At 35.5% G+C, this 12,016-nt stretch overlaps 1 protein-coding gene across 1 annotated transcript in view; it reads right to left on the reverse strand.

Moving 5' to 3' along the window:
- CEP57 (centrosomal protein 57) overlaps positions 1-12,016 on the reverse strand; it is a 41,820-nt gene that overhangs the window by 16,583 nt on the left and 13,221 nt on the right. The window contains exon 2 of the mRNA XM_055422911.2: positions 9,956-10,112. Coding sequence (XP_055278886.1) covers positions 9,956-10,112 — 157 coding nt within the window. The remainder of the gene's footprint in view (positions 1-9,955; positions 10,113-12,016) is intronic.

Consider the following 12,016-nt stretch of genomic DNA (forward strand, 5'->3'; position numbering starts at 1 on the left):
CTGGAGAAGGAAATGGCAAAGCGCTCCAGTATTTTTGCCTGGAAAATCCTGTGGATAGAGGAGCCTCGAGGGCTACAGTCCATGGGGTTGCAAAGAGTTAGATATGACTGAGCACACACAAGCACAAAAAGGACCATTTTTTTGATCTCCAAAAAACCCTAAGCACTCTGCCCCTCAAAAAGCTTCTAATTATACATATTCACAGTAGAAGGCAAATACAACAAAGAGAAGAACTGCTAACAAGAAATAATGACTATCAATTTTGGTCATTACTTAAGAGATTATTTCCCTGTGATCAGTTAGGAATTGAAAAAGTTATTAGATCAAAGAATATTCATATTTAAAGGTTCCTGAATAAAGCAAAATACCTTAAAAAAAGGCTGCATCAATTTACACTTTTACCAGAGGTACCTGTCTTTGCCAATACAGACCATTATTAATTACAATGTCATTGCCATTCTGATTAAGAAACCCAGGTTATTCCAGTTATTTTATTTTGCATTTCTATTAAAAATTTAAATATTTTGATATATGAATTTCATATAACTGTAAGTTCCTATATATCATACAGCAGTGTTAACAATATTCAATTATTTTCATTCTTTTCTTGCTTGATAATTAAAGTAGTTAAGATTATATGAATTTCCTTCCAACTACTACAATCCATAAGTTTAGTACTTCTCCATGTCAATCTATAGGTACATTTCTAGAACTCCATCTTTATATATCTTTGTCTATGAAGTTTCTATTCCACTAATATCTATTTCTGTGCCAGCTTCACACTTCCTATTTTTATAGCTCTACAATCTGTTATTAGTTGATATGGTGAGGCCATCCTTTATCTGAGTGAAGCTTTCTATTAAAAGAAAAAGTGCACTTCTCACACATTATTCTTTAAATGATATTTATAATATTAAAGTTTCTACTGAGGAACACTGCACAGCTCTATTCAGGTCTTCAAGTATTCTCTTAGCAGAGCACACAGAACAAGCCTAGGCTGACATACCACAGGGGACTTTTTACCACAGCCTCCTTCCCAGGCCAGGGGGCTGGACTAGTCCAGTTCCTTTTCTCCAATTAGACTTGCAAAGGAAGTCACTTTGTCTGGGCCTCAAGTTTTTATCTACAGTTGCTACATGGATTTAAAATCCCAACTTCTCCCCTACTGTACCCTAATACCTTAGGCTTTTATATGCTATCAAGACTCCTAATAGTGTCTCTGAGGCTTTTACCCTTAAATTCATTGTATTTCTGGCACCTAGGTATTTCCCTTTCTTGCTTTAAAGCTGAGTTTTATTTACTTCTTTTGTTATACAAAACTGCTATTTGTCTATGACACTATTCTGTCTGACAGTAATACTGCCATCATCCTTTTTATTTGCTATGTTCCTTACTTGTCTTTGCCAACTTTTCACTTTTAATCTGTGTCATTTAGTTTGAGCATAAGTTGACTTTTGAATTGTTTTTTCAAACACAGTCACACTTGTCATCATATGTGATAAAGGTCGCCCTATTTTTTCACTGTATTTTATGTTTTCTAATTTTGTTTCCTTGGCTTTCTCATTACTTTATTTTACTATAAGTATAGTGAACTGTTTGTCTTATTCACCTCTTTTCCTGGTAATTTCCTCTTACATCAACATGGCTATAACTGATGTGTTCGTTTAGTATCCTCTCACAAAACTGGCCACAGCTGACTGAACCACAAGGGCACTCAAACGAAGCCTGGACAACGGCTCTCTTCTTGGATTTTTGGACTCTGGTCCAAAAAGGTGAAGTCAACTTACAACTCAAGTATCAGTAGCCACGTTTCCCGATATGTGGAAAAAGTGATTCTGTGGCTAGGGAGAGTGAAGTTAGCTAGAATAAAAAAAAAAAAAAAAAACCCACAAAAAACAACAAACAGATGGAAAGAAACTATTGGCCATGTTGGAGTACCTGGTTTCCAATGTTCTTAAAGCCCATCTGTGTATCTGCCATTCTTTTCTTGGTTGTTCAATCCTTCCTTGCATGTTTGTAAACCAAAAAGATTTCTCTTTGCCAAAGCTAATTTCATACTGGGAATTTCTTATAACTAAGTTTTTATTGGCTGCTCTTGCCATTCTGAAGTGACTTAGCCACAGCAGCAGCAGCGTGCCATTCTAAGTTTTTATTAAATAAATCTAGTACTGTGAAAACAAAAAATGACTTTATTCTATCAATGACCTATATTTAAAAATATATAAAATCCTAAGTTCATATGCACACACATCCCTGAAAACATTTTCAATGTCAAAAATGAAATTTTACACAAAAAGAGTTCAAGTAAGAAATATGACAAATTTTTATTTCATCCTTTTCCAGTTTTTTAACTGGGCTTTTTTTTTTTTGATCCAGATGACTAAATAACTTACATTATATCTTCACTTTAAGAGATAAAAGAAAAAAATTCTAGGTGACCAAATGATTGGTCTTGTTTCTCTTTTCTCGTAGAAAAATATGTGAGTGAGCTCTTGTACCACTGCATCATTTATGTTCAAATAACTACACTACATAGAAAGACCCTTGAGTGAAAAAATATTCTACGTAGAAATGAATAATGAAATATTCAGAGATTTTTTTTAACTTCATATATTTACTGGGAAGGGATACAGTGGGAAATACATTTCTAGAACAAGAAGTATGTTCAAATACTGAAAGACGGAAATGAGTGACATAATGAAATATAATGTCATACATATTTGCTTATTTTCACTAACAGACCTTTCACAGCAAACACTAGATTTAAATTTTTTATCCTCTTCACCCTCAGTAACCTTGAACACACATCTGAAATATTAAATACATTTTGGATAGTTGAGTATGAGAGAAAACTGGAAACCTTAGCATTAAAGACAGATATTGAGTTTTCCTTAAACTTTACTTAATCATCTCTGAAATGTGAACTCCATATTGGAAAGAAAGAACCTATTATTCATAATTGAAATTCCAATGCGACATACTGTGTATGGTACATAGATGGTACGCAGATAATTTCAGTAAACGTATCCAGGAAAGTCTCCATGATTAATTTAAAATTAGAAACAAATGACAGCAACCTCTTGAATTCTTTACCTAACAAGATTAAACCTCCTATTAGTAATTTATAATTCATTCCATTTGCCTAAGACAGTCAGTGATCCTCTTCCTTTGCTGCATTTTCTCCTGTACTATTTGGTGAGCTTTAAAAAATCCTAATGCCCAGAACATAACCCATAAAAACAAGTAAACTAAAAATATCAAAGAACATTTGGAATGAAAGCCATGGATCCAAGAAGATCCTCAGGTGATTCTAACATGCTAGAGTTTGAAAACTCTAGTAACATCTAGGAGCACTAAAAAAACAAAAACAAAGACTCTGTCCTCTTTACAATCCCAGTTTGTCATTCATTCATAACCTGGGCTGCATTAAGCCTAGCAGATCTCAGCATCACCCCATTAACAACAGAGTTGGGTCTATTTGTTATCTAGAATACTTCTTTCTATCACTAATGTATCAGCACGTTTGCTATAGATTAAGTAGGGTGAGGGGGAGACCCAAATCTCTAGTACACATTTTTCAATTTCCCTAGTATTTTTCTGTCTTGGTATCTCTCTACCCTTTTGGCTATTTCCACTTTTTAGGTCACCATTTAAACAGTGCTATTTTCCAGTACCCTCTTCCCTCTCTACTCTCTCCAGAGAAATCCTTCCATACACATGGCGTCATTCACTATTGTATACCTGTTCATGTCTGAGTTCATCAGTGCAGAGTTCTCTTACACTTCATTTTTATTTTCCTTTGCTTACTCGTCACCTCCACTTAACTCACAGGCATCTCAAATTTGACACAGCCAAAGTTAAATTATCTTTCTTGGAAAGACCCCAGTTTTCCTATAATGTCTTAATCACACCATCCTTTATCCACAACAGAAATCTTGGATTCAAAGATTGCTCCTTCTTCACTGCCCACATCAAAAATATGGATAAATCTCCCAGTCTCCTATTCTCCATGCCAACAGGCATTGCTCTAATTTCTGATCAAAATTTCAGTCCAACAAACATTTATAGAGCACTCTGTAAGATAAAGGAGGAAATTACAAGTCCTTACTTTCAAGGAGCTACTACCTAATTTCTGGAAAGAGAAGCTATTATCTACTCTTCCTACATCTGGTGAAAAGTATTTACAGAAACAAACATTACTCTGTATGTACTCATCGTCTTTATTATGCTGGTTCTTAAAGCACAGCATATGGCCCTATGGTGGAGGGTACTTATTGCCAGGTCTGTGAGATCACTATATTTGTGAGATCTGTGAGATCACTAGTATTTCCATTATACTATTAATACTGAGATTTACTCTCTTCACTGTGCTGATATTTGTAAAGATGATGCAAAAGCAATGCCGGGTAAAATTGCTAATTTTAGCACAAATCAAGGTCCTGGCACTATAGTTTGGGCATTGCACTCTTCACCACTGCTCCCAGTAACGAAAAACAAAGTCGTGTGTCTGTTGTCCTTGATAAAGCAGTAAAAATCAAATCTCAAGCCCTGAGTACACATCCACTTAATATTGTGAAAAATATATAACACAACTGTAAAGTATACAACAAAGGCCAATTGTCGTGATGTACGAATGTTTGACTCGTGAACTGAACAAAAACCATTTCCTTCAAGGAAACACCAATTTTATTTTGAAAGCACTTTTGTTAGACCATGACTATTCAGATGTAAGGAATTCAGTAGTCATTCTGAGAATCAAATGAGCTTGTCCTCAATTTCTGGAATGACCTGGGCCTTCAAAGATCTGACAATAATTGCTGTCAATGATAAAATTCAAGTGAAAGTTAAAATCCTAAAAAATTAAAAGTTATCTGTTCTGAGAGTTATAGCTTCCCAATATCAATATTTTCTTCTACTGAGATCAGTGATATTAGCAAATTAATTTTTTGATATTGTATAATGAAACATCAGATTTTGAAAGTGTGGATAAGTCAATACAATTAAAAAAATCATGTATTGCTAAAGAACAATGCAACATTCAAAACAAAACCAATGGATTTCAGTGGAAAAGCACTAAAAAAAAAAAGTTTACAGGCTTGAACATTTAACTTCTAGGAATTCACTTTTGGAATGTTCTCTAGGTTACTAACTGATAAGATAGTTTTGTATGACTAGGGCACTGAATCCTGCTGTACCAGTCTGCTTAGGCTGTATAAACAATGTGCTTTATGGTAAATATCATGATTGGCCGAGCAGGCACAAAGTGTTTGTGGAACCGACTCCAGATAAGAGCCCTTGTCTCTAAGCCTAGTTGTGCAGTTTACTGCTGGAGGAAGAAGTGTGTTTTGTGTGACCACGAGAAAAAACTTCAGAAGTCTGAACGTGGATTTCTCCAGATGTTACTGTAATAAATAACAGTTGTAATTACAACTGCTTCTGAATCTCAAATTTAATCTGCAACAATGTAGATGGTCCCAGAGGTCCCAGAGTATGAAAACCTTTGTTTTCATAATCCACGTTGAAACAAAATTTTAAGAAACTAATATTTGCCAAGTTGCGATGAAGTATCAAGGAAGAATAGCCACAAATTGTTAGAATGGTATTAAAATTTTACTCCTTTTCCAACTGCATGCCTGTGCAAGGTCAGATTTTCTTTCTCACACACTTTAATCAAAATAATTTACCATCATAAGTGGAATGCAAAAGTAGATATGCGAGTCAAGCTGTCTTCTATTAAGCCAGAAATAAGAGATTTACAGTGTAAAATAAAACAATGTTACTCTTTGTAGTATGTTCTTTAAATTTGGGAAAATAAGTCTTCACTGAAAAACTTATATCCACAAGTAATGGGCTTCCTCGACCAAAAATAAATAAAAATCTGAGAACCAACAATTTAAAGGCGATCAATCAGATGCACAGTAAATTGTTATCAATATCTAACAGAATAGCTATAATTTGACTCCTTTATTGGTACCAATATCACTGAATTTGTAAAAGATACATCAAGATGTTTTTTCTCTCAGTTTTTATGGGGAATAACAACAAAAAGTCTTTTGTTTTGGGACAACAAAAGACCTCAGATTAGCTGCCATCAACCCCACCAGTTTATCTCAGCCTGCTGTACATATATTACCATTTTACTGTCCATAGGTACTATGGTATGTGATGAAAGGTTAGAAGGCACTGGCCTAGTAGAACTGCCTTACAGCTACTTATCTAGCTTCAAGCATCTAAGCCATTTGTCACATTACTACCATTTGAAAAGTACTGAATAACGTGAGCTATAAGTTATACTGAAAGTCTTTGGAATGATGTTGTCATAGTACATTTTTTGATGTCAGTAATAATTTTGAATTTGTTCATTTCTCTCTAAAATTTAAAATTAATGTTAGAATTACAAGAACAGTTTAATTATCTCTTTCTATGGCATTAGTCAAATAATACTTTCAAAGTGATTTTCAGATAGCAAAGTGAAATGGTCATTTATTAATGAAAATGTTAAACCATAACTAAACTAAAAAAGGTTTAGTTTCCCCCCTCTCAAGTATTAGTGAGAAAAAAACATTTACTAAGTAGAAAAGAAAAAGTTTATCATAGTGAGTATCCATTCAAAATAAGCCTTCACTCATTCAGTAAATGTCTGAAGGTTCCTTCAACAAACTGGGGAAAAAGTGAGACGCGAAAATGGCTGTGATACTGCCTATGTGAAAGTGACCATCTTTAAGATGTTTCTACATCAGTCATTTTCAATATACCCACCTTATACAGTTTTTCTGAGAGGTTTAAATGAAATATACTTGCTTTGTCTGAAATGTTACTGCATTTTATTCTTTTTATGTTTTAAAATTGTGTTTAATCATTCGTACTGTGGCAATTATACTAATGATTTTCTAGATAAAAGAAGTGTTATATTTTATTCACATATGGGTTAAACAGGTGTTTGCAAATTAGTTTAGGCACCCTTTTGTTTCAACTGAGAAATGCATTGCAAATATTTAAAAAATTAATCTCACAGTAACACTATTGTGTAAACTATGCACTGAGTATAATGGAGTACTAGGTGTAACAGTATCCAAGGATAGTTATGAATGTAAATTCCAGCCCATAATGGGGTCTTGAAACTGTCTGCTGAAATAAATTTAATCTGAGGTCTTTTAAGAATGTTAAAAATTTAAATGTTTTTTAAGGATTTCTACCAAAAAACATCTTATAGACACTGTATCTCAAAGATGATGATAGATTGCGAATTTAATGGTCGATAAAATAATGAATGATGCTAAAACTGAAACTGCAATACTTTGGCCACCTCAAGCGACGAGTTGACTCACTGGAAAAGACTCTGATGCTACGGAAGGTTGGGGGTGGGAGGAGAAGGGGACGACAGAGAATGAGATGGCTGGATGGCATCACCGCCTCTGTGGACATGAGTTTGAGTGAACTCCGGGAGTTGGTGATGGACAGGGAGGCCTGGCGTGCTGTGATTCATGGGGTCACAGAGAGTCGGACACGACTGAGCAGCTGAACTGAACTGAAAATAATGAATAAAGTGCTACTCATCAGAATACAGCAGTTAAAGACTGGCAATTTAGAAAAATAACAAAAGTTGTATACCTTTCAAACATCCAAAAAACCAAAAAACAAATAGCTGAAATCCACAGTGGAGCAAAAATCAACTAAATTTTAGTAATAATTTCTTAAAAAAAAAAAAAAAAAAGCATACACAAAAACATGCTGGAGTTCTAGCAGGAACACAAAGTCTAAGAACAAGATATCAAACCTATCATGATATTACATCTAATTCTGATCTTTACATTCATATTAAAAAGAAAGCAACCTTTTTTTTTAAAGTTCAGAGAAAAGCAAATTACTCAAGAGTAAGACAAAGTAAATGGGGCAAATTTACTTAGAGTGAAGAGTTAGCAAGGGTTTTATCTAGTGTGTTCACAATAAAGCTAAATTCTGCTTGTGAGTAATTAGTGGCTTTCAGGAATGAGAGAGGGGGCAGGGAAAAGGAGAGGAAGAAGAAAGTAAACAAGAGAAAAAAGAACGTGGATGGCAGTAAGTTCCTGTTATTTCTTCAGCATGTGGTGTTATGAACTATTTAGCAATGCCCCAGGATAATCAGTAAGATCCATTATAGTTTTACTGTTGTTTTTGGTATCAATCCAATGATACCGACTTTTAACACAGGATGGTTAGAGACAGAAACCGTCACCCCCACACAAAACTGAAAGCTATGAGACATGAACAAAGGCCCAAGAGGGTTCAGAAGAGACAGCTGAGGAGACAGAGGTATGTGTTGTGGGAGTTGGTAGAGAAGACGTCTCAGAAAAGCACGGGATTGCAGACAGTTGCTAAGAACAAGGACTGACCCTGATCGAAAGTCAGCAACACAGTGAACCTCAGTTCTACAACAACAAGGAACTGAACTGGCCAAGAACATGAATGAGTTAGCAGAAGGTGCTGCCTAGACTCTCCAGTAAGGAACACAGGCCAGTCAACACCATGATTTCAGCCTCACAGGACCCTAAATAGGGAACCCTGCCAAGCTCATTCAAGTTTCTGACCTAAAGAAACTGTGGGACAATACATTTTGGTTATTTAAAGCTGCTAAATTTGTTAAGGCAGCAAGAAAACTAATACAGATGGTAAGTTTCAGGAAAAAAATATATTTCAAAGTAGACAGAGCAAAGGATGAGTGGGTAAGGAAGAACGGAGGAGCTGACAGTGATGAAACTGGTAAAGCAGGTACAGTCCAAGTTGTAAGAAATCTGTTCTGTTCTGTTCAGTCGCTCAGTCGTGTCTGACTCTTTGCGACCCCGTGGACTGTAGCCTACCAGGCTTCTCCATCCATGGGATTCTCCAGGCAAGAATACTGGAGTGGGTTACCATTTCCTTCTCCAGGGGATCTTCCCGACCCAGGGATCGAACCCGGGTCTCCTGCCTTGGAGGCAGACGCGTTAACCTCTGAGCCACCAGGGAAGCCCATATATATAAGAAATCTACAAGCGTTATTTAAGGCATGGAGAGATGCTGAAACTTTAAAGTGGGAGAGATGATGAATAACAGCAAGAGGCGGCAATGCTGTTCATGAGGGATGAGTAAAGGTTGTATTACAATGATCAGTGCAACAGATGATGAAAACCTGAAAAAAACCAATGAGAATGAAGAGATAGAAGCAGTAAGTGTGGGGGGCATTTCAGAAGCAAAACACAAGTCCTGGTTCCTGAGTGGTGCTGGAAATGAAAAGAGCAGTCCTAGATAATTCATAACTTAGTCCTGATGATTAGGTGGATGACGATGTTTACTCAGGGAACAAAAGAATCACAAAATATTTTGAGGAGGTTAAAAACAGGAATGCGCAGGGCTTCCCTGGTGGTACAGCAGCTAAGACTCCACACCCCCAGTGTCGGGGCCTAGGTCTGATCCCTGGTCAGGGCTGCAGGACATGGAGTCGCAGAGTCAGACACGACTGAGCGACTAAGCATGCACGCGCACACACACACATTCTAACACGGAACTAGATCCCACACGCCCTAACAAAGAGTTTATATGCTGCAAGGATCCCACATGCCGCAACTAAGACCTACTACAACTAAATAGATTAAAATACACAAAACAGGAAGAAGGACATATAATTTCCACTAATTTTAAAATAAATGGAAAACATAAATTAAGAGTTTTAAGCACTAAGTAAACACACAAAGGGCTTCCATGGTGGCTCTGTGGTAAAGAATCCATCTGCCAATGCAGGAGACCTGGGTTTGATCCCTGGGTTGGGAATATCCCCTGGAGAAGGAAAGGCAAACGACTCCAGTATTCTGGCCAGGGAAATCTCATGGACAGAGAAGCCCGATGGGCTACAGTCCATGGGGTCACAAGAGTCGGACACGACCGAACAACTAAACAACAACAAACACACAAAGGCAGCACCTATTTTGTTAGGCTCTGTTACCTCTGCTGTTGCTTTCCGGATAGGCAAATGTAGGCTTATTTGGGGAGCGTCGCATATCACTGTTAAGGAAAGGCTTATCGGGTGGATATACTACATATGGAGATGAGGAATGGCGAACCATACTTCCGTTAGACTTTGATGGTTCTGCTAAGATGTTCTGAAAAATAAAAATGCGAAATTACCTTTCAAAATTTGAGATCACATATATTATGTATATATACCTATGTTCCACTGATAGCGACAAAATAAAAGTCTATGATCATACACAATAGAATTCAATCATTACTTGAAAATAGTAGAACTTTTAAAGTGCTTCACATGTCTAAATGTAGCCATATGCCAAATACTATAAAAAGGAAATAATGTTCACATAACTTGAATACAACTGCTCCACAGAAATACTTAAACATGGTACTCACAATGAATTTAATAGTTTCTTTTAAAAATACGTACTATAAGATATATATTCAGAAAAGTAAATACTATCTTCTTACAGTATCAGGAACTGCTACAAAGTGACTAAATTAGTCTATTCCCAGTCAACTACATACTTCCTAAGTAGCTATCAAATATCCAAAATTCTGGGGGTATACGGAAAGAAAATAAGGTACAGTCCTTATCTCAAAAATTTTACATTTAGTTAGGGGGGAAAAAAGGGAGAAGCTACTAGAAAACATTAAGTCTTATCAAACACCTAAATATAAAACTTTATTTCTACATATACATCATTTTGTCATTTGTCATATTGTTTTTTGGGACTATGTTTTACATGATGATTTTCAGTGCATGATAATTTTTAGCTTGTTGTAGCCGAAGTGTTGGTAGAAAGACCCAGAGTGGGAAAAGCTCAAGTGGAAGATATGACTCCTAGCTGCTCAAAACTCTTGACATCCATTTTTCTTATTCAAACAGCCACAGTAAACTAGGTTCTCAACTCTTACCTTTGGTGAACTATGACTATAAAGTATACTTGTAATAACCTGAGTCCAGAAAAGTAAAAAGGAACAATGAATATTTACAATACAGTACAATGCCTCCTGGGATAAACAGAGGCCAAAGCTCTTGCAAAACACCATGAATATTCACATAACTTTAAGTATTATTCTTCACAGAGAGCCTTTTATCTCCATACAACCTACGTGAATCCTATCATTTAAGTACTATTCAAAGAACAATGGTTAGGAAGCATTTTAATGAACATATAAACCATGAGCAAATAAACTTATGATTTTCCAAACAAGTTTTATTAGTACTACCAAACACGGTACAGATATTAACTAAAGGATTGTGTATAAATAATTTACCAAAAACCAAAACAAAAAGTAAACACCCAAAAGAAAAAACGAGAACCATCTTTGCTAAATTCATTGCCTATCAGTTTTGAACAATTTTGAACAGTTCAAAACTTGTATTTCTCGCTCCAATAAAAGTAATTCCAACCTCAAATAAAAAATCTGTTACATATATATCATCAAAATATGCTTGGGTTGGGTCAATTGACAAGATAAAAAGGCAAGTTATAATGAAATTTTTTTGACTAGTAATTGTAAATATATTCCATTTTCTAAGTCCATCACCTCATTTTGAACATCAGTGTTTAAGCAATGAAAGTCAGTGTTACTATGAACGCTTTGGATCACTGTCCTCATTTGCTGCCAGAAGTCTGAAGCAAAGAATCGGAAGTCACCCCAAAAGGAAGAAAGAATATAAAAATTAATTATAAGAACTATTCTGAACTAAAATTAAACCAAGAAATAAGAAACTGATAACAATTACATATACAAAGTGTCTATTAAAAATTGTAAAGGATAAAATGTGGTACTTCAGTCTTAGAAGTGAAATCCCATCACATGCTACATAATGATGAACCTTGAGGATTTATGCTTAGTGAAATAAACCTGTTACAAAAAGACAAATATTTTATGATTCTATTTACATGAGATATTTAAAGTAAATAAATTCATAGCAACAAAGTAGAAATGGTTATTAGTAAGACAGGAAGGTTGCAAAGGGGAGTTGTTCTGTTTTGCAAGATGAAAAAGTTCTGAAGAGCTGTTTCAC

The sequence above is a fragment of the Moschus berezovskii genome, chromosome 14, assembly GCF_049115385.1.
Source record: "Moschus berezovskii isolate FMDL1 chromosome 14, NW_MosBer_1.0, whole genome shotgun sequence".
Classification (NCBI taxonomy): domain Eukaryota; kingdom Metazoa; phylum Chordata; class Mammalia; order Artiodactyla; family Moschidae; genus Moschus; species Moschus berezovskii.